Consider the following 26,393-nt stretch of genomic DNA (forward strand, 5'->3'; position numbering starts at 1 on the left):
CCACCTATTAAAAAAAGATCTAAAATATGTCTGCCAATATTCCAGCCTCCACGTTCTAAGTTTCTCTTCTGTCTAACCATCCTTCTTCTTTTCTACTCACTGTCTGTCCAAAAAACATCTCCAAGTCCACATGCTGGACTTGGAAAGACCTAGAAGCCAAACTGGGTTGGAAACAGAGACTGCGAGGGCCGGGGTGCACCGAGGGCCGGGGTGAGTGGTGCAGGGGTGTCTGAGAACCAGCACTTAGTGGTTTGCTCTAACTTCCTCCTCCCCGGGTTTTCTCCTCTCCGGGGCAAGGCTTCTCTCTCCCCTCCCCAGAAAGGCGGAATAGACTTAGAGTCTGGGCCTTTGAGTCACAGCATCCCAGAAGGAGATGGACCGATTCCTGAATGAGTGTGCGTTCCCATCGTGCTGGCCCTCAAATCTGCACAGGGACCCTTCCGACTGGTGGAAAAGGTGTTTCACAGACACCTTATTTTCCAGACTGTCCCCTTTTCCCACCGGTCGGTCGGTGACCCCCAGAGCGTCTGCCCAACGGAGATCTCCACGGGAGAAGCTTCCCTTTGTCTCAAACAGGTTTGACAGCTTGTCTTTATAGCCGCAGCTGCCCTCCTCATCAATATTGACCGAGGCTGCTGCCTGGATTGCTAACCTCGAGTTATCTTCCTTAGTTTTCAGGCTGCCCTCTCCTGGCCTCCCGGATTGGAAGTCAGGACTGCAACAGAAAATTCTTTGCTGCCATCTGGTCTGTGCCCTGTGTTCTCTCACCAGCCCCTGCCTCAGCTGGCTTATCTTCCCGTGTCCAGTGCTTGTCGTGGTAACCAGTCCTTAATCTCTTCACACCCCAGATTGGAAGGCGAGTCCCTCCCTGCCACTCCTCAGAGTCACCAACCTCCTCCAGGTTTCCATAGCTCCATTGCTCAACCGTTTGCCAAGGGTAACCATTAACCCAGCCCGTGACTCTGCTCCCCACCTGTCCCCGTGGAGAGGACTTTTCCAGTCCCTAGCCAGCAGAGCCAGCTTCACACCCTCACATCATTTCTCTGGACCTCAGGCGGGATCTTCTTAGTTCAGTCCAGCTGGGACCGTTTTTTTTTTTTTTAATTATGCATTTATATTGTGTGTGTGTGCACGGGCACAGCAGCTCAGCTGTGGAGGTCAGAGTCCTGGGGATGGATCGTAAGGCGATTCTCCCAGATGAGCCAGCCCTGAAGGATTGTTTTTATTGTAAACTCTATTTCTTTCTTTCTCCCACAGAAACAGCTTCCTTCTCTTCCTTCTTTCCCATCCAGCTCTGTCATCAATGAGTTGTGATACCCAGTGTCCTAGGGGTGAGTGGGCTGTGGCGTGGGCACAAAACGATATAGGTGTGTGTGTTCTAACTAGGTCTGCTTTCAGACGCTTGCGCTTCCGCTTCAAAGGTCCGGAAATAATCAGGCCCTGGAGTGCTCCGGTGGGCGCGGTCATCCCCGGCCTGCAGGGAGCAGGCGAAGTGGGGTTGAAAGAAGAGGTGGTTCTTACTTCCACGTGTTTGTTTAAAACACTCATGTAGCGCTTACTGTTTGCCAGACACCGCTCTGAGCTCCTTTAAATATTAGCTCGGCGGTACAAACATTAACAGAGTTGTTGCTGTTGGCACAGGGAACTGATGGTGCTTCTCTCCACTCTCCGGGAGGCGGAATGGTGCGCTGGCCCTTTAAGGCCGGCCCTGTGGCCGTCGCCCTCCCCACCGCCCAGACCCCTTTTCCGGGCTGGGCCGCCAGCGCGGCCCGCGGGCTCCGCCCCGCACCAATCCGCGCTCCGACCCCGGGGAGGCGCCGCTGCTTAGCAACGGCAGAGGGCGGGAATTTTGAACGCGCTGGCCCCGCCCCCGCTGTAAGCAGGCCAATCAGCGCTCAGACCCTCCCCCCCGCTTTGCGTGTACTCCCTCTCTCCCCGTTGGCTCGCTAGGCACGGCGCTCCAGCCAATAGCGAGTAGGAGGGCGGGGCGAGCGCGGCCCCGCCCACACCCGGCCCCGCCCACAGGCCGGCTCTCCCTGCCTCAGGCTGGCTGGCGGCCGTTGGCCGGGGAGGCGGGCAGTCGCGGCTGAGGTGACGAAAAAGGCGGGAAAACGCCGCGCGCGGGCCGCACGGGTCGGGTGGGGGCCGGGGGGCGTGGCTGGGGTTGAGGGGCGACGTGACCGCGCGCTCCCTCAGACCCCGGGAAGTGCGACCGCGAGCGACGGGAAGGAGCGTGGGACAGGAGCCGCCCGTCCGCCGCCCGCCCGTGTCCCGCGGCCTCTCCCGCCGCCCGCCCGCCCTTGTCCGCCGCCTCTCACGCCGGCCCGCGCCCCGCCCCGCCCCCCGCTGAGCCCCCTCCTCGCCCCCTGCCCTCAGAGTCCCGCGCCCATGGCTTTCAGAGCGGTCCCAGGCCCGACGCCGCCCGGACCCGGACCCGGACCCGGACCCGGACCCGGACCCGGGATCCCCTCAGCCAGCTTCCCCAGCCCGCAGGCCCCGAGGTCGGGCCCTGGAGGTGTCGAGGAAGAGGACGAGGAGGAGGAGCCGGCCGAGGTGTGGGAGGAGCGGGCGGGGAGGACGGGGGGGGGGGGGGGGGGCGGGCGGGGCCGACCCCCTGCGCCTTGATAAGTGCCCGAGGTGTGGTTAGATGGTTGTAACCAGGGACGGCCAAGCCACGCCCTCCCCGGGCTTCAGACGCTGAGGGCCTTTCTCTCCCGAGGGACAGGTCCACCTGTGCGTGCTGTGGAGCTCGGGGTCCCTGGGCATCGCCTACTATGACACCAGTGACTCCACTATCCACTTCATGCCGGACGCCCCAGACCACGAGAGCCTGAAGCTCCTCCAGAGAGGTGGGCACAGAACCCTAGATCCCTCCCTCTGGGGTTGGAAGCCTGTGCACTCGTACGTCCTTAGGTGACTTAATCTACTTTATCGTCACCGGTTTGGGGGAATTAGTTATTCCACGCAGCTTTATTAGGTACTTGCTGTATATCAAATACCACAGATTTAGTCCCTGGCAGACCATCCGTGACTGTAATCTAGTGGTAGTTTCCAGGACACCCCCTACCCTCCTTCCACCCCTGGAGTATTACTACTTTACTAAATCTCATTCCAGACTGTGCTCCCAGTGTGCAGGGCACCCCCTGACAGACAGAAAATAAGTCCTTTGGTTTTGATTTTGGTTTTTTGAGATGAGTCTTAGTATGTAGCTCTGGCTGTCCCAGAACCCACTATATAGACCAGGCTGACCTAGAACCCAGAGATTGTCCTGTCTTGCAAGTGATAGGATCAAAGGCGTGCGCCACCGTGCCTGGCTGAGAAAATAAATTCTTGAGGGAAACAAACAGTGGCAAGAAGAGAGCTGCCCCTTTCCTCTCCATCAGTGCGCAGAGGTCCGTTGACTCAGTCGGACCCTTCTCTTTTCAAGTTCTGGATGAAGTCAACCCCCAGTCTGTCATTACAAGTGCCAAACAGGATGAGACCATGACTCGATTTCTAGGGAAGCTTGGTAAGGATTGTGTAAAGGGAAGATGGAAAAGGAATACTCAGATGTGGGGTACCAGGAGGCTAGAATTGGCCGGGAGGGGAATGGGACAATAACAGGACTGATATGTACAGAACCATGGCCCTTTGCCTCCACAGCCTCCCAGGAGCACAGAGAGCCAAAGAGACCGGAAGTCATACTTTTGCCAAGCGTGGATTTTGGTAGCTCCTTCCTTTTACGTTGCCAGATCCCATCCCAGTGGCCCTGCCCCTTCTCTTAATGTCCTACCCCGTTATCAGAGACCTCCCCCGTCTGTTCTTATCTAAACACTGCTTCCCATGCCCCATCGCCCTGTCTGCCAGATCTCTCCTGCGCCTTATCATTAATAATCTAAGTTATTGAGAAGCCGTTGGGTTGGTTCGTTAGGAATGGAGACCCCCCTGAGAAAATGGGGTGACGACAGTTTCAAACAGTTCTGAATGTTGGAGTTCCCCCTTTAAGCCGAAGTCATTTATTGCATAGAAAGGAAAAGGAACCGTTTCTGGGATCCCGATGATCCATAAGACACTTCCTACTTTTCAAACTCCCAGGTTTGCAAAAAGGACAGGGAATGTGCTGTCCTAATTCGATATCAGGACATTAGTACTCTTCTTGCCTCTACCATAAGATCTTTTTGACCTAGAAAATCTGCAGTCCCAGACATCACTGTCTTTCTCAGGTCTATAACCAGACATCTATACTACATACAGAAGGAAAAGAGTCAGACTAAGTCTGCAGTCCGTGGTTCTTGCTTTAGCTTTCCTTAGCCACCACCTCTGTGGACTTGGGCAAGCTGTATGGTTGCTTTTGTTCTTGTTAAATTGGGGTGAGAAAGTGGAGTTATAAGACTTTTCGTTTTTTATCCCCCCAAATAGGTCCAGAGATAAGCAAGCAGCGTCTTCTTTCTGGAAACTACTCATTCATCCCAGAGTCCATGACTGCCACTGAGAAAATCCTTTTCCTCTCCTCCATTGTTCCCTTTGACTGTGTCCTCACGGTGAGGGCTGGGATGCAGCTGGGGAAAGGCGTGAGCTCCCTGTCCCAGGCAGAGTTCTAGATTAGACTGCTCCGGCCATGGAAATTGACAGTTTTTCTTGGTGTTGGTGAATATTAGGGTTTATTCCAACTCCACTGCTGACCCCTTCCCAGGTCCGGGCACTTGGAGGACTGCTCAAGTTCCTGAGTCGAAGAAGAGTTGGGGTCGAACTGGAAGATCAGAATGTCGGCGTCCCTATCCTGGGATTTAAGAAATTTGTATTGTAGGTGATTCACCCTAACCTCAACCAAAGTAGAGGGACTAGGAGGTCTAAGAAGTAAGCCAGGTGCCAGGGATGGGGAGAAGTGTGCTGGGACACAGGAGAGGGGTGGGGACACAGGAGAGGGATGGGGACACAGGAGAGGGATGGGGACACAGGAGAGGGATGGGGACACAGGAGAAGTGTGCTGGGACACAGGAGAGGGGTGCTGGGACACAGGAGAGGGGTGGGGACACAGGAGAGGGGTGGGGACACAGGAGAAGTGTGCTGGGACACAGGAGAGGGTGGGGACAAAGGAGAAGTGTGCTGGGACACAGGAGTACCAGGGACAGTATTGTATGAACTGCTGTGCCTCAGCCACCTTTCCTCTGGCTTCTCTTCTGTTCTCAGGACCCATCTGGTGAGCATAGATCAGGACACTTACAGGTGAGGTGGAGACAGACTGCAGCCTCCAGAAACAAGAGGATTGAGCTTAATGCTCTAATAATCCTAATGAGGCTCTAGGTTCTCTAATCCTGGGACTGTTAAGATCTCTCTCCTTGAAGGAGAGGAAAGGGTGACTGGGGGGAGGAAGGAAGGGACCAAAGCACAAAGGCATCACCTCCTCCCCTTCCTTTTCTTAATGTTGGTGATGGACCTCAGGGGCTATGCCTGCTGGGCAAGTATTCTGCTCCTCTGAAGTGACAACTCCTTTCTTCCTCCCTTTTCTTCCTCTCTCCTTTTCTTTCTTTCTTTCTTTCTTTCTTTCTTTTTTTTTTTTTTTTGAGACAGAGTTTCTCTACATAGCTCCAATTGTTCTGGAACTCACTCTGTAGCCCAGGCTGGCCTCAGACTCACAGAGATCCACCTGCCTCTGCCTCCCGAGTGCTAGGATTAAAGGTGTGAGCCACCATTGCCTGGCTTTCATTTCCTTTTACTAAGGGGAGAAGATGAGGCAAACACAAAAGTAAATTATAAACCTCATAGCAAGATCATTGTCAGCATGATGGCGCACGCCTTCCCAGGACTCGGGAGACAGAGGCAGGTGGATCTCTGTGAGTTCGAGGCCAGCCTGGGCTACAGAGTGAGTTCCAGAACAACCAGGGATACACAGAGTACACAGAGAAACCCTGTCTCAACAAACAGACAAACAAAAAAGATTGTTATTATTAACTTAAATACTAGTTTCTTTCTCAGTTCTCAACTCCTTTTATTATTAAGAAAAAATTGTTACAGTGTCAATGGGAACATGACTCAGTGAACAAAAGCTCCCACTACTCAGGTTTGAGGATCTGAGTTTGGATGTGAGTGTTATGTAAGTGGTTTGTGGGCCTGTAATCCCAGTGCTGGAGTGGACAGACAGGGTTGCTGGGGCTTGCTGGCTGCTATCTTAGACAAAGAAAACGGGGAACTCTGGGTTCAAGGAGGAGAACAAGACAGAGAGATAGAAGACAGCCACATCCATGTCTTCTGGCTTCTGCACATATGCATGGGAGCATGTGCACCTGCCACAAATGTGTGTACACAGGCAGGTGTGGTGGCTCGCCTTTAATCCTAGCACTGAAAGACAGAGATGGGTTTCTTTTTTTTTGTTTGTTTGTTTTTTGTTTTTTGTTTTTTGAGACAGGGTTTCTCTGTGTAGCTTTGTGCCTTTCCTGGAACTCACTTTGGGGACCAGGCTGGCCTCGAACTCACAGAGATCCACCTGCCTCTGCCTCCCGAGTGCTGGGAATAAAGGCGTGTGCCACCACCGCCCGGCTAGACAGGGGGTTTCTATAAGTTTGAGGCCAGCCTAGTCTACATAGTGAGTTCTAGGATAGCCAGGGCTACATAGAGAGACCTTGTCTCCAAAACAAAAATAAATATGTTTGCACATGCATATACTATGTGTAGGATATACAGAAGGTCATCCAAACTTCATTTCTCTATGACAGTGTTCTGCAGATTTTCAAGAGTGAGTCTCATCCCTCAGTGTACAAAGTAGCCAGCGGACTGAAGGAGGGGCTCAGCCTCTTTGGTAGGTGTGTCCTATAGTTCACCCCACACTGTGAAAGTCTGCCAGAAAAGCAGTTGACTCTGTGGGTGTGTGCAGGCTCTCTTCCTGCTTTATTGCCATTGCCAGATGCCTTTTCCACACCAGCCCAGGTTCCCAGTCTTTGTGTCTACTCTCAGCCTGAGCTTCTTTATATCTAGCTATCTAGTATAATTGTGTGTCAACTGTGACTTTATCAATACTGTGTTCAGTCTCTGGCTCTGCGTGAGTGTGCCCACTAATTGGGCACCTAGTACCTGTCTGTTCATAGAGGAGAGTTATAGAACTGATTTGTATCATTTTTATCTGGTTCCTCTGGCTTTAGGGTATATTAGGGACACTGCTCCAAATGTCCAGTGTCTCTGGGTTATACTTAAATTTTACATATTGTGTTGGACTTTGTGTGAGTTGTGACTATGTCCATTTATGTATTTTCCTGGCTGAATGTCCATCCTTTTTCCCAGCCTCACTTGATAATCCAGGCCCCAACTTTGGCTGCCTTTGTGTCTTGTATCTAGGCCTCCATGTAACATGTTCACTCCTGTGCATACCCCACAGGAATCCTCAACAGATGCCGCTCTAAGTGGGGACAGAAGCTGCTCAGGTGAGTGGGTCTCAGACATGTTTATAAACAAATACACACGGAATACTGAAGCCTATTAACAGCAGCCTACAGGCCATGACAAATACTATTTAGTAGTACTAGAAATAACAACTGCCTAGTGTAGTAGTATTAGCCTAATTTTATGTTGTCAGTACAGATGCACACACACTCATGAATAATATACATATATACACACATACATGCAGTAGATACTTAACCACAAACTACAGATGTGTTACAAGGTAATTTCACACCACATCAAAAGCTAGGGCCATGGCTCAGTGATAGGATACTCAAAGTGTAAGGCCCCATCCCCACTCTAGAAAAAAACGTTAAAACAAAACTACCCCGCACTTGGGAGGCAGAGTCAAGCGGATCTCTGTGAGTTCGAGGCCAACCTGGGTTACAAAGCGCCAGGACTGGCACCAACACTACGCAAAGAAATCCTGTCTCAAAAAACAAAACTAGACATGCTGCATCTCAAAATGACTTCTCTAAACTAAGCTGTTGATAGTAAAAGTGCTTGTGATACAAACATGAAGGTCTGAGTTTGGATGCCTCAAATATGCATAAGCTGGACTCTAGTCCCAGAGGTGGGGAGCCAAAGACAAAAGTCTAGCCAAACTGGTGAGCACAGCTTCAGTGAGAAAACCTGCTCAAACAAGGTTGATGTCTAGCAAGACAGCTCAGCAGGTAAAGGCATTTGACATAGACCCTGAAGACCTGAGTTAGAACTCCCAGACCCACATGATAGATGTGCTATCACCTTTGCTCACTTGATTATGGTAGGCATGGAACCACACACACACACACACATAATACACAAAATAAATACATGTAATAAATGTTCTGAAGAATAAGGTGAAGACCAATTGAGGGAGATACCTAATGCCAACCAACCTCATAACTTTCACATGCAGGTATACATGTGCATACATGCTAGCACACACATGCACTGGCATACACAGAAACATACATACAAACACACGAATTGAGCTAATCAAGCAGGGCATGGTGGCACATGCCCCTCTCTAATTCCAGCTTTTGTGGGGCTAAGGTAGTAAAATTAATCAAGAATTGGAGGCCAGGGCTGGAGAGATGAGTCAGCAGTTAAGAACACTGGCTGCTCTTGCAGAAGACCTAGGTTTGATTCCCAGCCCCCACATGGAGGCTCACAACTTCTTATAACTCCAGTTCCAGGCTATCTGAAGCCCTTTTCTGACCTCAGGGGGAGCAGGCACACAAGGGGTACGCAGATTTACATGCAGGCAAAAACACCCATACATAGCCAGGCGGTGGTGGTGCACACCTTTATTCCCAGCACTTGGGGAGGCAGAGACAGGTGGATCTCTGTGAGTTCGACGCCAGCCTGGTCTCCAAAGCGAGTTCCAGGAAAAGGCACAAAGCTACACAGAGAAACCCTGTCTTGAAAAACAAAACAAAACGTTAAATAAAATGTTCTTTAAAAGTTGGTTGGAGACCAGCCAGTGGTACATTACATGAGACCCTATTCAACAGCAAACAAAACAGAAATTAGCCAGGCATGGTGGTACACATCTTTAATCTTAGCCCTAGAAGGCAGAGACAGAAGTATCTCTTGAGTTTGAGGCCAGCCTGGTCTATGTTGTGATTTCCCTGACAGCCGGCACTACATGGTGAGACCGTCTCAAAAAATAAAAACAAAAAATTATTCACACAGCTCCTAAATGTATGTGTCTAGAATTACATACATTGCCTAGCAATTGCATATTGTTACCACCTGTAGTTTCCATAGACAGTGCAAGCTCAGAACATCCAGACATCTGCTTGCCACATTTTTCCAGTTAATGTCTTTACTGGCAGTGTAGCATCTTCCACATTCAATTATTCACTAATGCCTCTTGTCTCTATCCTGAAATCTTTTAGCCATTCCTTCCTCCCTCTTTGCACCAATCTAATTCTGGCTATCAGGATTTTTAATCAGAAGCATTGCATTTACCTCCAAAATGGTCTCTGCCTCTACTCTCTCCAAACTAGCCTTTCATTCTAAACCACATGCCATCCTGACACAGAGATCTGAGCATGTGACTCCCACTTCTTAAAAAAAGTCTTAAGTAGAAACTAAGGCTGCTTCCCTATTACAGGGAAGAACTTAACAGATGTAGTGGTGTGATCTTGTAGTGTGATTTTTAGGGTCCCTTCCTGTCTTAGTTTCTTTTCTGTTGTGTCAAAATATTTGAACAGAAATAACTCAAGGGAGAGTTTATTTGGCTCACAGTTCCAGGTCACATCATTGTGGGAAGTCAAAACAATAGGAACTTAGTCACATTATATCTGCAATTAAAAGCAAAGAGCGGGTTGGGGATTTAGCTCAGTGGTAGAGAGCTTGCCTAGCAAGTGCAAGGCCCTGGGTTTGATCCTCAGCTAAAAAAAACAAAAAACAACAACAAAAAAAAAAAAAACAAAGAGCAATGTATTCATGCGTGCAAGCCAGTGCTTACTAGCTTTCTCCTTATTCAGTCTACAGTCTCAAGCCCAGGGAACAGTGCTGCTCACAGTGGGTGGGGTCTCCACATCAATGGATATAATTAAGATAATCCCTCACAGACATTCTCAGAAGCAACTCTAGACTGTGTCAAGTTAACAAAACCTATCGTGGCACATCCATTCATCTTGGTTTTAATTTTCAGGTTCACATCCCCAAATTCCTTGTAAATCCTTTTCTGCTATCTCTACCCTGTCAACATTTAAACTCATGCTTGAGGTCAAACCAACTCTGACCTTTTTGGTGAAGCTTCCACAAGTACACCTGAGAGGTGGTGCACCCTCTTTGTGTTCATGTAGTCAAATCCTCTTTCACATCAGGTTAGAATTGTTAGTGAACCAGTTGCCTTATACTTGTGCATTCCTGTTACCTTTGTAGGTAAAATATTCAGTGAGTGAACACAGTATGTGAACTCCAGAACCTCAGCATACATACAAACCTTTGCTAGCAGACAGGCTGACAGCCCTTTCCCCACCCTCCCCACTGCAACGCATATCTTCTGGGGATTGATCTAGGATGATCTCTGAGTAACTTAATTACCCACACATTTCTCAATGCTTTAGATGTAAATCTTGAATTTCAAGCAGGAATGGGAGGGAAAAGTGGGGGGTTTATGGGGTTTGAAACATGGTCTCACTATGTACCCTCACTATGCAACCTGAAACTTGCTATAATGGCCCAAGTTGGCCTTGAACTTGTGATGATCCTTCTGTCTGACTCCTGGGTGCTGGGATTACAGGAATGGACCAGCATGCCTAGCATGGAAGAAGAGAATTTTCCATGGAGAAGAGAACGATGCTAAAGATGGGGAGAACTGGGCATGGTGGTACATACATGTAATCAAAGCACTTGGAAAGGGTGGGGCTGCATGATACAAGTTTGAGGCCTTGTCTACATGGCAAGATGATGTGTGTGTGTGTGTGTGTGTGTGTGCGCGCGCGTGCGCGCACACACACACATACACACACATCTAGGCATAGTAGCACACACTTGGAAGGCCGTGGCTTTTTTTTTTTTTTAAGAAGGTTGTGTGTGTGTGTCTCATCGCTTGCTGCTCTTCCAAAGGATCCTTGTTCAGTTTCCAGCACCCATGCCAGCCTGCTCACAACTGCATGGAACTGCATGGAACTCCAATCCCAGGGAATATGAGACCCTCTGGCCTTCAAAGGCACGCACTTGCATACCCATTGCATATTCTCAAACATATACACACAAATGTGGAGTTTTTAAAAAATATTTTTGTATGAGTGGTCTATCTGCATGTACGACTTTATACCAGAAGAGGGCATCAGATCCCACTAAATATGGTTGTGAGCTACCATGTGATTGCTGGGAATTGAGCTCAGAACCTCTGAGCCATCTCTCCAGCCCCTTGTTTAATTTTTTTTTTTTTTTTAAGACAGGGTTTCTTTATGTATGTAGCCCTGGCTGTCCTGGAACTCACTCTGTAGAGCAAGCTGGCCTCAAACTCAGAAATCTGCCAACCTCTGCCTCTGTTGGGATTAAAGACATATGCCACCACCACCTAGCTAATACATGTAGTTTTTTTTTTTTTTTTTTTTAAGGGGAGGGATACAGTAAGGACTGAGAATGTGTATCAGGCTTTTTCTTTTGGGCCACTAACCAGCTCCCAGATCATGAGAGACTTGCTAATTTTGAATGCTCAGTCTAGCCTAGGCACATTCCTGGCTAGCTCTTTTTTTTTTTTTTTTTTTGAGACAGGGTTTCTCAATGTAGCCCTGGCTATCCTGGAACTTGCTTTGTAGACCAGGCTGGCCTTAAACTCACTGAGATCTGCCTGCCTTTGCCTCCCAACTGCTGGGATTAAAGGTGTGTGCCATCACCGCATGGCTGTGGCTAGCTCTTTCAACTTAAACTAACCTGTTTCTCTTCACTTTTTGCCTCGGAGCTTATATTAGCTTTCTTACTTCTGTATGTCTGTCTTTCACTACTGCTCTATGTCTGGCTGATTGGCATCTGCCTGGCTTCTTGCCCAGGCATGTTCCTTGTTCTCTCTCCTCTTTCTTTCTGAGCCTTTCTTTCTTTCTTCTCTGCCTGGCAGCCCCACCTGTCCCTCTCCTGCCTAGCTATTGGCTGTTCAACTTTTTATTAGACCAATCAGGTGCCTTAGGCAGGCAAGGTGAAACAGATGTAACACATTTTTCCATAATTAAACACATCCTTACATCATTAAACAAATGCAGCATAATCAAAAATAATACATGGTCTGGAGAGATGGCTCAGAGGTTAAGAGCACTGGCTGTTCTTCCAGAGGTCCTGAATTCAATTCCCAGCACCCACATGGTAGCTCACAACCATCTGTAATGACATCTGGCTCCCTCTTCTGGCCTGCAGGGATACATGCAAACAACATTGTATATATAATAAATCTTAAAACAAAAAAAAAGTAATACACCTTTACACAGTTAAAGTAATATTCTGTAGCATAAACAAATGTAACACATCTTTGTCCAGTTAAAATAATACTCCACAACAGGGATGTAGCTCAGTTGGTAGTGTGCTTCCCTGGAGTCCATGAGGCTCTGAGTTCCTTCCCCAGCACCACATAAAGCAGAAGGTGGAAGGAAAAAGATCAGAAATTCAAGGAAACTGCTCGTGAAAGAAAACAAAACAAATATGAAACAGATGAGAGCTGGGAGAATGCAGATTTCCATATGGGATCCACAAGGCATGGAATCAGCCTGAATGATGAAGTCCATGCCCTGGGAACTCACAGCTGACAGCGTCCCAGCAGTCTGGAAAGCTGAGTTTGACACCCAGATGTGCTTCTCATTAGCAGTGTGGTTTTGGACAGGTTACTGACTATAGTCCTCACTTCCTCAGCTGTAAAATTGGGGTCATTACCAGAACATGAGTCTGGTAAATCCACATGTCTTATACAAAAGTCCTCTAGGTGAGACTCTGCAGAGTGAGGACAGAGCTTCCCAGCCTGGCCTACACTGCTGTAGCTGAAGCCCTCTTTGTGGAGAAGAACTGAAATGGCTAAAACCCACCCTTGAGTTGAAACTGACATTTAGTTTTATTCTAATTTGGGGGTGTTCTGACTGAACATAACTGTCTATGGGTTAAATGGGAGGTATGTATCCTCAGGCCCATGTCTCCACTTGCTAGCTTTTAGATAACATGAGTAATGGATTGCTATGAGAAAAGAACCCTCAGGCTAATGTTCTTACGGAATCCCACACCCAGAATTAAGCAAATACAGATGAGGCATTTTTACTGTATAGTTATTTTAACTTAATAGGCAATACTTCTGGCAACAAAAGATGTAATAATGTTTGTACACACTAGTCATTTATGATCAGACCTAGTTGTTGAACACCTTCAATGTCTCTCCAAGTCCTTTCTCTACTAAGAGATGTCCATTATTAAAAATTGTAAGATGAGTTAGGCATGGTGGCCCCTGTGTTTAATCCCACCAGAGGCAGAGGCAGGCAGATCCCTCTGAGTTCCAGGCCAGCCTGGTCTACATATTGACTTCCAGGCCAGCCAAGGCTACATAGTGAAACCTTGTCTCAAAAAAAAAAAAAAAAAAAAAGAAAAGAAAAGAAAAAGGAACTGTGGTGTTACTGAGATAGCCCAGAGGATAGAGGCACTTGTAAAAAAGCCTGACGACCAACGGGAGTTCAATTCCCAGAACTCACATTGTAACAGGTCTTTCTTTGTCCTGCCAGCTAGCTCCCAAATAATGACATGGAGACCCTTTATTAATTATGAAAGCTTGGCCTTAGCTTAGGCTTGTTTTTTAACTAGCTCTTATAACTTAAATTAACTCATTTCTATTAATCTATGTTCTGTCATTTACTGTCCATCCTGCTTCTTCTGTGTCTTCTGGCATATTCTTTGCACCTCAACTATCTCCTGTTTCTCTCTCTCCCCCAAAATCCTGCCTAGCTATTGGCTTTTCAGCATTTTATTACACCAATCACAGCAACCTATCTTTACACAGTGTATAAATATCCCACAACATCACATGATGGAAGAAGAAAACCAATTCACACAAGTTATCCTCTGTCTTCTACATGTGCACCATGGCACATGCATGCTGTCTCTCTTTCACACAAATTAAGTGTAATTTTTAAAAGAAAATTCAAGGACTAGCATTTACATTGACCAGCTCACAAACACCTGTAACTCCAGCTCCAAGGGATCTGTCTTCCCTTTTGGGTTCCTTAAACACACACACACACACACACACACACACACACACACCTTTACAAAAAAAAGGGAAGGAAGAAAAGAAAAAGAAATTGTAGGCTAGAGGCTGGTGAGAGCTCTGCAGGTAAAGGTGCTTTCTGCAGAAGTCTAACAACCTGAACCCACAGAGAGGTGGGACAGAACCAGCTCCAGAGTTATCCTGTGATCTCTTGGGTGCCATGACATGTGTGTTTACACACACACACACACACACACACACACACACACACACACAAAATGCATGCATACACAAAGAATAACCAACTGGGTAGGGCCCTGGTGGCACACAAATATAATTCCAGCACTTAAGAAGTAGAAACTAAGAGGACCAGGAGTTCCAGGTCAGCCTTGACTATATAGCAAGTTTGAGACCAGTCTGAACTACGTGAAACCTGTCTCAAAAGAGAAAGAGAAAGTAGGAAGTACTCTTGAATGCATTGGCAGAGGAGATCACTTCCTAAATATAACACCAGCAGCACAGACACTTGAGAACAACAATTAATAAATGAGACTTCTTGAAACTGAGAAGCTTTTGTAGGGCAAAAGACACGGTCAATAACACAAAAAGACAGCCTACAGAATGGGAAAAGATCTTCACCAACCCCACATCTGACAGAGAATTGATCTCCACAGTATATAAAGAACTCAAAAAACTAGACATCAAAATACTGAACAATCCAATTAAAAAATGGGCTAAAGAGCTAAACAGAGAATTCTCAAGACAAGAACCACAAATGGCTGAAAGACATTTAAAGAAATGCTCAACATCCTTAATCATCAGAGAAATGCAAATCAAAACGACTCTGAGATACCACCTTACACCTGTCAGAATGGCTATGATCAAAAACACTAATAACAGTCAATGTTGGAGAGGATGGGGAGCAAAGGGAACACTCCTCCACTGTTGCTGGGAATGTAAGCTTGTACAACCACTGTGGAAATCAGTATGGCGGTTTCTCAGAAAATTGGGAATCGATCTACCTCAAGACCCAGCCATACCACTCTTGGGCCCAAGACCCAGCAATACCACTCTTGGGCATACCCAAGGAATGCTCAATCATACCACAAAGATACATGCTCAGCTATGTTCATAGCAGCACTATTCGTAATAGCCAGAACCTGGAAACAACTTAGATGCCCGTCAACTGAAGAATGGATGAAGAAAATGTGGTACATTTACACAATGGAGTACTACTGAGCAGAGAAAAACAATGACAGCATGAAATTTGCAGGCAAATGGATGGAACTAGAAAATATCATCCTGAGTGAGGTAACCCAAACCCAGAAGGACAAACATGGTATGTACTCATAAGTGGATATGAGATATAAAGCAAAGAATAACCAGACTGCAACCCATAGAACCATGGAGGCTATATGGCAGGGGGTACCCTAGGATGACTGTGGCTTATAATAAGTTTTGGTTTTACTCAATTACTGGGTAAGCTTCAGTGAAGCATTTCACTATTAGGATAAGAATTTGTACTGTATCAAGCTGATAATAGAAAAATAATCCTGAGTGAGGTAACCCAAACCCAGAAAGACAGTTATGGTATGTACTCACTCATTGGTGGATTCTAGATATAAAATGAACAATCAGACCACAACCCATAGAACCATAGTGGCTATATATATAGCATGGAGGTCCCTAGGACGACTGTGGCATATAATAAATTTCAGTTTTACTCAATTGTTGAAAAAAAAATAGCCAAATGAATGGAAACACATGAACTATGAACCAAAGACTGAGGGGCTCCCAGCTGGATCAGGCCCTCTGAATAGGTGAGACAGTTGATTGGCTTGATCAGTTTGGGAGGCATCTAGGCAGTGGGACCAAGTCCTGTGCTCATTCCATGAGTTGGCTGTTTGAAACCAGGAACTTATGCAGGGACACTTGGCTTAGTCTGGGAGGAAGGGACTGGACCTCCCTGGACTGAGTCTACCAAGTCGATCACAGTCCTCGGGGGAGGACTTGTCCTGGAGGAGGTGGGAATGGAGGGTGGGCTGGGGGTAAGGGGAGGGCGTGGGAGGGGGGAGAATAGGGAAACCCATGGCTGATATGTAGAACTGAAGGGTATTGTAAAATAAAAAATATATATCACAAAAAAATAAAATAAAAGGACAGAAGAAAAAAAAAATAAATAAATAATAAAAATGAAAAAACCACCCTCAGGATGCGGGTGTGGCTTAGTAGTTTGGTGCTTAGGTAGTGAGTAAGCCTTGACTCAACCCTAAACATTGCCAGAAGAGGAAAGGATGGGAGAGAGTAGGAGAGAGAATGAGAATTAGTTACAGGCATTTACACAGGAAGAGCATGAAGAGATGAAATTTTGTCTATGCTGTTTCCCTACAATACTGTCACAGCTACATACAGATAGCAAGCTCATACTGACTCACTCTCTCCCACTCAGCTGCAGAGAACTATAGTGTTGGCACACAAATACCACAACACACTGTTCTTGCTCTAAAATATTGACACACTCCATCACATATCCACATGGAGTGACACATGGTCTCATCCATCAAAACCATGACATACAGACAGCCGAAGTGACATCCAGCAATTTTCAGTACGTACATACAAACATGCCCACATAGACATGGCCATACATTTGCCAGTTCTTTCCTATAGTATGCTGCAGGCACATATTACCATACTCCCCAAAGATTTCCAAGCAAAATCAAGGTGATGAGAGATGTGACTTCTAATGTTCCCATCCTAACCCTTTCCCTCCAGGTTATGGTTTACACGTCCAACTCAGGAGTTAAGGGAACTTAATTCCCGGTTGGATGTCATTCAGTTTTTCCTGATGCCTCAGAACCTGGACACGGCTCAGATGATGCATCGTCTCTTAAGCCACATCAAGAACGTTCCTGTGAGCCCAGGGTGGAGGTCAGGGTAGAGTAATAAGGCTGAGAGCCCAGGGTGGAGGTCAGAGTGAGGGAATAAATCTGAGAGTCCAGAGTGGAGATCAGGGTGAGGGAATAAGGCTGAGAGTCCAGGATGGAGGTCAGGGTGAGGGAATAAGGCTGAGAGTCCAGGGTGGAGGTCAGGGTGAGGGAATAAGACAGAGTCCAGGGTGGAGGTCAGGGCGAGGGGATAAGACTGAGAGCGCAGGGTGGAGATCAGGGTGAGGGAATAAGACTGAGAGTCCAGGGTGGAGGTCAGGGTGAGGGAATAAGACTGAGAGCGCAGGGTGGAGATCAGGGTTGGGGGAATAAGGCTGGTGGCTTATAGAAAAGTTTGGGCCTGTGTGTGTGTGTGTGTGTGTGTGTGTGTGTGTGTGTGTGTGTGTGTGACTTAATTTAATTTTATGTGCATTGGTGTGAAGGTGTCAGATCTCCTGGAATTGGAGTAACAGACAGTTGTGAGCTGCCATGTGGGTGCTGGGAATTGAACCTGAGTCCTCTGGAATAGCAGCCAGTGCTCTTAACCACTGAAACATCTCTCCAGCCCAGGCTTCTTATTTCTATTTTATTAAAATTTAGTTTGTTTCTTTGTTTTTTGTTTTAAGATAGTGTCTCACCATGTAGCCCTGTATGGCCTGGAACTCACAGAGACCCACCTGCCTTTGTCTCCCAGGTGATGGGATTACAGTTGTACACCATCATGATATTTATTTATTTTTGAGAGAGAGTCTCACTATAATAGCTCTGGCTGACTTGGATCTTGGTATGTAGACTAGGCTGGCTTTGAACTCAGAGATCTGCCTGCCCCCAAGTGCTGTGATTAAAGGTGTAGGTTACCATGGCCCAGCCCAAGATTTATATTATTTTTAATTATATGCATGTACAGCCATATACATGAGTGTGAGTTTGAGGCCAGCCTAGTATAAATAGTGAGGTCCAGTTCAGTTAGAGCTATGTAATGAGACCTTATCTCAAACAAAAATGAGGTGTATCTGTGTGGAGTATATGCATGTGAGTGTGGGTGACTACAGAGTCCAGAACAGAATGGTGGGGCCCCTAAAGCTAGAGTTATGGGTATTTGCGAACCTACTGATGTGGGTGCTGGGGACCAAACATGGGTCCTCTGGGAGTGTCTCTGGATTGTGGGCCTCTTGAGGGGTATCAGATGGCAAATGGCAAACCATGGCTGTCCCTCTGTCTGCTTGTAGCTGATTCTAAAACGCATGAAGCTGTCCCACACCAAGGTCAGTGACTGGCAGGTCCTCTACAAGGTAAGCCTCTCTCTCATGATCCTCCTGCCCCTTCCCCTGAGTTCTGGGATTGCAGGCTCCCCTTCTTAGATCCAGAAGTCCCAGTTAGGTTTCCAATCCTGTGTGTAGACCTTCTCTGCTCTGACACCCTGCCATGGTTCATCCACTGATGTTTCTTTTAAATTTTGTGTTGCAGAAAATATCAAAAATATTTACAAAGAATAGTATAATTACTCCCTTGTGCCCAACCATTCATCGTCAATACCTGGACTCACAACAATCTCCTTTCATCTCCAGCCATTATATTATTTCATCCATAAATGCTTTACTGTGATTATTAAAAAGTTGGCACTGATATTACTGTTTAATATCAATCAGAATTGCCGGGCGGTGGTGGCGCACGCCTTTAATCCCAGCACTCGGGAGGCAGAGGCAGGCGGATCTCTGTGAGTTCGAGGCTAGCCTGGTCTCCAAAGTGAGTTCCAGGAAAGGCACAAAGCTTCACAGAGAAACCCTGTCTCGAAAAACCAAAATTATATATATCAGAATCACAAGGTCCTCACTTCCTGTATCATTTTACTCACCTTTTTTTTCTTTCCTACTTGCTTGTTCTCTTTACTTTTTTAAGCTTTATTTATATATGGGAGTGTTTGCCTGCATGTGAATGTTTGCGCAGCAGGTGCATGCCTAACCTGGTAAGGCCAGCAGAGGGCATCAGATCTCCTAGAACTGGAGTAATGAATGGTTGTGAGCCACCTTGTGGATGCTGGAAACCAAATCTTGGTCCTCTACAAGAGCAACCAGTGCTCCTAACTGCTGAACCATCTCTCCAGGATCTATGAGGTTTGATGTTAGTAGTGTAAAGAAACTGGGATAGAAGCTAGAATTAGTGACCTATACTTTGTCTGGGTTGATACGACTGCAAATATTTTTACATAATATAAAGTGAAATAAAAAATACTATTTATTGTGTTAGTTAGTGTTCTATTGCGAACACTAGTGTTGCTGTGAAGAGACACCATGACCACAGCAACTCTTGTAAAGGAAGCATTTAATTGGGGCTGGCTTACAGTTCAGAGGTTCAGTCTACACCATCATGGTGGGAAGCATGGCTGCCGGGATTAAAGGCCTGCGCACGGCTGCCCTTTTTCTTGACTTTCATTCTATTTCTCTCTTGTCCTCCTCTTACAGAAGTTTAATCTAATATTCTTCTCTCCATATATTTTTTATGTGTCTCGATGTGTGTCTTTCGGCTTTTAGTAACTTCTCAGTGTTCCCCATTGTCTTTGTCCTCAGTCTGTCTATGCCCCTCCCTCAGTTCCCCTGAGTGGGGTCCCCTTCCTTGTCATCTCTCCCGCAGACTGTGTACAGTGCCCTGGGCCTGAGGGATGCCTGCCGCTCCCTGCCCCAGTCCATCCAGCTTTTTCAGGACATTGCCCAAGAGTTCTCCGATGACCTGCACCACATTGCCAGCCTCATTGGGAAAGTGGTGAGTGGAGGAAGAGACGGGAGGAGGAAGGAGATGAGCGGAGCAGGAAACTCTGGAGAATGTGGTGTGGGAGGTGGGGAGCATGGGAGGTCCTGGGATCAACTGACTGAACAGGGTAGGGAGAGCCGTGTGTGTGTGTGTGTGTGTGTGTGTGTGTGTGTGTGTGTGTGAAGATTAGGATTAAAGAAGTGGTGGGTGGGGGAATCTAGGCCCCAGAGAGCTGAGGACAGGATAGAGAAGGGAAGTTGGGTACCAAGAAACTGGACTTCCCATCTGTCTCCTCAGGTGAACTTTGAGGAAAGTCTTGCTGAAAACCGTTTCACAGTCCTCCCCAACATAGATCCTGAAATAGATGCGAGTGAGTGCTGGGCAGGGGGTGGGCCCTGGGGCCCTGACAGCCAGCCAGTGCGTCCATTCTTTACACCACACACCGTAGCTGGGACCAGCTTTCCAACCAGAATGAAGAGCTTTCTTTGTTGTTGTTGTTGAGACAGAGTCTCCTGTAACATAGGCTAGCCTCAAACTCAATATGTAGCTAAGGATAACCACAAAGTCCTGCTCCTCCTGCTTCCATCCTGGAGTGCTTGAATTACAGGCATGCATCACCATGCCCAACCAATCAGAACTTTTTTAAATAGCGTTTCATGTGGCCAAAGTTGACCTTGAACCCCTTACCCTCCTGGACCTTATCTTTATATGCATGTCAATCTCTGCACACCTAGAAAAACGAAGGCTGATGGGCCTTCCAAGTTTCCTTACTGAAGTTGCACAGAAGGAGCTGGAGAATCTGGATGCTCGTATCCCTTCTTGTAGTGTCATCTACATCCCTCTGGTGAGCAGGGTAGAGGGCGGACGCTCTGGGGGCTGTGGTGAAGTACATAATGCCTTTGGAGGTTGGAGGAGAGGACAGCTGTTCATGTCTCACGTGGAGTGGTGACCAAGGAAGTGACAGCCAGACAGCCAGATCGGCAATCCGAGGACATGAATACCTAGGGTGATTCTAGCTCTGACAGGGATGGAGGACCCCAGTGGTGTCTGGGCTTCCTCCAGGAAGAGAGGGTATCCAGCAGGTTACTTACCATTCTGCCTCCCTCTCTCCCCAGATCGGCTTCCTTCTTTCCATTCCCCGCTTGCCTTTTATGGTGGAGGCCAGCGACTTTGAGATCGAGGGACTAGACTTCATGGTAAGTCTCTTGACCTCCTGGTGCTGGGGGTGGATGGAGTCTAATAAGGAAGTGATCATCAGCACTGACCAAAATGTGGGGTCCTGTCTAGCTTAATCATAGCTTTAGCTGAGACAGAGAGGTTAGGGTGGGGCGCTGCGGGAGGAGAGGGAAACAGAGATGATAGTCACTGGGCATGGGGGTGCACAGCTGTAATCCCAGTACTTGGGAGGCAGAGGCAGGGGGATCTCTGTGAGTTCCAGACCAGCTAGGGCTACATAGTGAAATTGTGTCCCAAAACAAAACACAACAAAACAAAAAATGAGAGACAAAAGTCTGGAGCTTGGAATCCTTGCACCCAGTTTCTCTCAGAGGACAAGCTGCACTATCGTAGTGCTCGAACCAAGGAGCTGGATGCACTGCTGGGGGACCTGCACTGCGAGATCCGGGGTGAGGAGCCCATTCGGGAGGGAGCAGGCCACTCTAACAGTCTCCTCAGCCCACACTCTCACCCAGACTCTTCCCTTCTGAGTGGCAGCATCTGTAGCCTCTTTCTCCATTTTCCCAGAAACGGACCCTAGCTCCTTCCCCAGACCAGGAGACCCTTCTGATGATCTGTAGCCTCTTTCTCCTTCCCCTCCCAGACCAGGAGACCCTGCTGATGTATCAGCTGCAGTGTCAGGTGCTGGCACGGGCGTCAGTCTTGACTCGGGTGTTAGACCTGGCCTCCCGCCTCGATGTCCTGCTGGCTCTGGCCAGTGCTGCCCGGGACTATGGCTATTCGAGACCTCATTACTCTCCCCGAGTGCCTGGAGTGCGGATCAAGAATGGCAGGTGAGAACAGAGTGGGGCAGAGACACAGACACAGGCGCCCACGGGCTCCTTCTTCTGGTGTGGGGGATCATCCTCCTGGATCCATAGGCCATGAGGTGTCTCTTCACCCACCACAGGCATCCTCTGATGGAACTGTGTGCTCGAACCTTCGTGCCCAACTCCACAGACTGTGGTGGGGACCAAGGGAGGGTCAAAGTCATCACTGGACCCAACTCCTCAGGGAAAAGCATATATCTCAAACAGGTGAGGAGCCATACAACCTAGTTCAGGTCTCTGGCATCGCCTCCGTTTCTTCTGCCAGCCAGGCCAAATCCTCTGCTCCCTACAGCATGTGTCCTTGTTCTCTGAGAACTAGAGAGCCCGTTCTTTAGGATAGACCTTTTTCATGGCCAAAGTCCCTTGACCAACCTCTGAAAAGGTCATGCCATTCCCTAGCATGCCTTTACCCACGACCCTGACTTTCTAGAGTTAATTCTGAAGTCAGGACACCAGACAGCGTGTTCTGTGTCTGTTCTTCTGTTGCACTGTGTCCTCTCTTCAATCTGTCTTTCGTGTGTTTAGTTGAGATCCATTTTTACTTTGCCCATAGCACAGGCCCATGTCCTGTCTCCTCCCGTGCCCAGGTAGGCTTGATCACCTTCATGGCCTTGGTAGGCAGCTTTGTGCCAGCAGAGGAGGCTGAAATTGGGGTCATCGATGCCATCTTCACCCGAATTCATAGCTGTGAATCCATCTCCCTCGGTCTCTCCACCTTCATGATTGACCTCAACCAGGTTAAAGGGAGCAAAAGGAGGTGGGGGAGGGGAATAATCAAGTAAGAACTGTGCCCCTGCCCTTGGGAACACATTCCCTCGGCTGCCTGTATCTGTACTTGGGGCCAGAGAGCACCCAGGTCAGAGTCTGGAGGAAGCAACACCATAAACATTTCCTGAGAATCCTTTGTGTGACTCCCTCCCTGCCGACAGGTGAAGGCTGAGGAAATAAGAGCGTTGATATTAAAAAGTTTTAGGAGGTAGACACGTGTAGGGAGTTTACTCATGGTGACACAGCAGAAGTCCTGAATGCTAAGGAAACTCCCTTGTTCACCTCATGCCCGGCAGGTGGCAAAAGCAGTGAATAATGCCACAGAGCAGTCGCTGGTCCTGATGGATGAGTTTGGGAAGGGAACCAACACGGTGAGGAGGGATGTGATGAGGGGATGGATGGGGGATGAAGGGCAGGAGCAGGAGACTGAGCTCAGGGAGGGAATGGGGATGGGTGGGCAGAGATGGGTGGGGGCAGGGCAGGTACAGAAGGGCACAGATGCCCTGGCTCTGTCTCTTCACCTCTGCCCTCTGGCAGGTGGATGGGCTGGCACTTCTGGCTGCTGTGCTTCGACACTGGCTAGCCCTGGGACCCAGCTGCCCCCACATCTTTGTGGCCACCAACTTCCTGAGCCTTGTTCAGCTGCAGCTGCTGCCACAAGGACCCCTGGTGCAGTATTTGGTGAGGAAGTCCCTCTAGCCCCCTTTCCCTCTTCTCAGTCCCAGGTGAGTCCCACACTGTCACTGGTTGTTCCTTTCAGACCATGGAGACCTGTGAGGATGGGGACGACCTTGTCTTCTTCTATCAGCTTTGCCAAGGTGTTGCCAGTGCCAGCCACGCCTCCTACACAGCTGCCCAGGCTGGGCTTCCTGACCAGCTCATTGCTCGTGGCAAAGAGGTGATGAGGGCCTGTGTGCAGCTACCTCCACCTCAGCTCCCTTCTAATACACCTGCTCCTCTTCAAGTGGTTTTGTTGTTTCGTAAAGATTTCTGTATTTTGGTCATGAGTGTTTTCCCTGACTTATGTCTGTGCACCATGTGTGTGCCTGGTGCCTGCCTGGTGCCTGTGGAGGGCATCAGATCTCAGGAAACTGGAGTTACAGATGGTTGTGAGCTGCCACATGGTTGCTGGGAATTGAATCTAGGTCTTCTGTGAAAGCGGCCAGTGTTCTTAACCACTGAGCCATCTCTGCACCCTTATACCTGCTCCTCTTGAAGACCTGGACTTCTAGGCCCACAGGATTCCTGACCCTCACTTCCCCTCCTCCCTAATGTGCCTCACCAGCTCTCACCTTCCTGTGCTAGGTCTCAGACTTGATCCGAAGTGGAAAACCTATCAAACCGGTGAATGAGCTTTTAAGGAGGAACCAAATGGAAAAGTAAGTCTGGCCTCCTCCAGCAACATCTCCCTTTCACAGGGCCCCAACCAGCCTTCCTGCAGCCCTGTGCTCTTCCGCTCATCACACCAGGTGTGGTGGCATGTGCCTGTAATCCTGGTGTTCAAGGCTAGCCTGGGCTACATGGCAAGACCTTGTCAGAAAATGACAGAACCAACACAGTATCCACATGCTTTCTGAGACCCTTAGCTCTTGCAGGCTGCAGTTTCCTGTGCAGACCCGGAAATCACATGGTTCTTTCTCCCTGCACAGTTGTCAGGCACTGGTGGATAAGTTTCTGAAACTGGATTTGGAAGATCCCACCCTGGACCTGGGCATTTTCATGAGTCAGGAAGTACTGCCAGCTGCCACCACCATCCTTTGAGAGTCCTTTCTCCACGCTCACAGCTACCTGAGACCAGAGACCTACCACACCATTTCCTTTTCTTCTTGAAATGCAGAGTTCTCAGTCTGCACATTTTGTTTCATGTTAGGAATAAAGTTTATTTTGGATCAAAATCTTTCCAGAGGTCACCCCATAGGACAACAGGGGAGAACTGGACATGGAGCAGTCCTTCAGAAATACAGTGACTCTGAACTGGGGGATGCTCAGTGGTTAGGAGCACTGACTGCTCTTGCAGAAGTGGATTTGGTTCCAAGCACCACATGGTGGTTCACATCCATCTGTAGCTCTACTCCCAAGGGATCCAACAACTTTCTGGTCTCCATGGGCTCGGGGACACATGTGATGCACATAAACTCATAGAGACACACGCATACACATAAACTAATAAATTATAAATAAATTCAGGGAGGCAGGCAGACGGAGCGGGAGCGGCAGGGCCGCAGAGGCAGGCAGGCACAGGCAGCCCAGACGCAGTTGTAATAAAGACCAGAAACTGAGCTATTACCCGTCGATGAGTTAGTGAAAACAAGCTCTTGATCAAGAGCTTGGAACAGGGACATCTTTAATCCCAACACCCGTGGAAGGAGCCATCTCCGTGGAACGAGACCAGAATGGATCTGAACACTCTGTCTGAGGCCAACCCAGGGCCCAGGGCTGCTGATCCTGTGAAACCCAACAACTTGGAGGTGTTGGTGGGACTACCCTGCTCAGCTGAAATCCATCCGGGAGAGAATTCAGAATCCTACAGTTTGCAGTCTGAAAAATCAAGATCAGCTGAGAAGTTGATGAATGAGCAAGACCTAAGAACACAAAAGAAGGCGCCGCCCAGCCACCTAACCAGATCACCAGAATCCTAAGTATACACTTCACCGACTGAGAACAGGTAAGCTCCCATCTCCAGACCAACAGATCGGGTCTCTAGCCTCTAGGCCCTACCCATCGGAGTCCCAGGGACCAGACAGCTACCTTTCCCTGCTCCCCCCCAAAAAAACAAAACAAACACAAACACAAACAAACAAACAAAACCCAACAAACAAACAAACAAAACCCAAAAAACAAAAAACAAAAAAACTAACCCCTACTAACCTAACAACCACTAAAAACCATAAGCACACACTACACCAACTGGAAACAACTGCTCCCAGAGACAGAACCCACTAACACTGATTTGACTAAGCTGCTTCCAAAGAAAGAGAACCCAACAGCACTAATTTAACCAAGAACTCCTAGTGAACCAAGACTAAAAATTAGAACAAGAGAGGCATCTCCAGACACAGACACTGCCTGCACCGAGCAGAGGAAGAGATGAGTAGGCACCAGTGCAAAAATACAGGCAACAACATAAAGACCTATATGGAAACATCAGAACGTAGTGATTCTACACCTGAGAGACCTGAACATACCAAGGTAGAAGAAACAGAAGAAATCAATCCTAAAAATGACTTTAAGAAGATGGTAGAGGCCCTTAAAGAAGAAATAAAAAATTCCCTTAAAGAGGAAATGAAAAACTCCATTAAAGAGGAAATGAAAAACTCCCTTAAAGAGGAAATAAAAAATTCCCTTAAAGAAATGAAAGAAAAAACAAACAAAAAATTGGAAGAAATCAAAGAAAGCCAAGAAAAAGTAATTAAACAGATGAAACATTCCAAGATCTGAAAAATGAAATTGAGACAATAAAGAAAACACATGCTGAGGGAATGCTGGAAATAGAAATCCTGACTAAATGAACAGGAACTACAGAAACAAGCATAACCAACCGTTTGCAAGAGATGGAACAGACAATCTCTGACAATGAAGACACAATAGAGAAAATAGATTCGTCAGTCAAAGAAAACACTAAAGATAAAAAAGTTGTAACACAAAACATCCAAGAAACTTGGGACACCATGAAAAGACCAAACCTAAGAATAATAGGGATAGAAGAAGGAGAAGAATACCAACTCAAAGGCACAGAAAATATATTCAACAAAATCATAGAAGAAAGCTTTCCTAACCTAATGAAAGAAATACCTATGAAGATACGAGAAG

General features: G+C 47.6%; 1 protein-coding gene across 5 annotated transcripts; it reads left to right on the top strand.

Annotated features, from left to right (window-relative positions):
* Positions 1-1,960: 1,960 nt before the first annotated feature.
* Msh5 (mutS homolog 5) lies at positions 1,961-24,478 on the top strand. 5 transcript variants are annotated; one of them, XM_076558231.1, is made up of 25 exons: positions 1,961-2,091; positions 2,377-2,553; positions 2,726-2,849; positions 3,428-3,508; positions 3,643-3,705; positions 4,399-4,520; positions 4,673-4,782; positions 5,170-5,205; positions 6,693-6,775; positions 7,349-7,394; positions 16,871-17,009; positions 18,252-18,314; positions 19,654-19,782; positions 20,068-20,140; positions 20,505-20,614; positions 20,886-20,966; positions 21,308-21,395; positions 21,590-21,779; positions 21,896-22,022; positions 22,403-22,552; positions 22,880-22,954; positions 23,121-23,264; positions 23,344-23,481; positions 23,889-23,962; positions 24,233-24,478. In XM_076558231.1, the coding sequence occupies exons 2-25, from the start codon at positions 2,389-2,391 to the stop codon at positions 24,342-24,344; spliced, it is 2,523 nt and encodes an 840-aa protein (XP_076414346.1). In that variant the 5' UTR covers positions 1,961-2,091; positions 2,377-2,388; the 3' UTR covers positions 24,345-24,478. The 5 variants fall into 5 exon arrangements, with proteins under 5 accessions (XP_076414346.1, XP_076414348.1, XP_015844222.2 ...); XM_076558233.1 differs by having other exon boundaries at positions 2,063-2,091; positions 3,384-3,508; XM_015988736.3 differs by lacking the exon at positions 1,961-2,091 and having other exon boundaries at positions 2,147-2,553.
* The last annotated feature ends 1,915 nt before the right edge of the window (positions 24,479-26,393 follow it).

This window comes from Peromyscus maniculatus, chromosome 21, assembly GCF_049852395.1.
Source record: "Peromyscus maniculatus bairdii isolate BWxNUB_F1_BW_parent chromosome 21, HU_Pman_BW_mat_3.1, whole genome shotgun sequence".
NCBI lineage: Eukaryota > Metazoa > Chordata > Mammalia > Rodentia > Cricetidae > Peromyscus > Peromyscus maniculatus.

Excerpts from the sequence above, each read along its gene's own strand:
- Msh5 (XM_076558231.1), top strand. The coding sequence starts at position 2,389 with ATGGCTTTCAGAGCGGTCCCAGGCCCGACGCCGCCCGGACCCGGACCC. Across the intron at positions 21,780-21,895 it reads GTGCGGATCAAGAATGGCAG|GCATCCTCTGATGGAACTGT; the intron begins GTGAGAACAGAG and ends CACCCACCACAG. Across the intron at positions 22,023-22,402 it reads AAAGCATATATCTCAAACAG|GTAGGCTTGATCACCTTCAT; the intron begins GTGAGGAGCCAT and ends TCCCGTGCCCAG.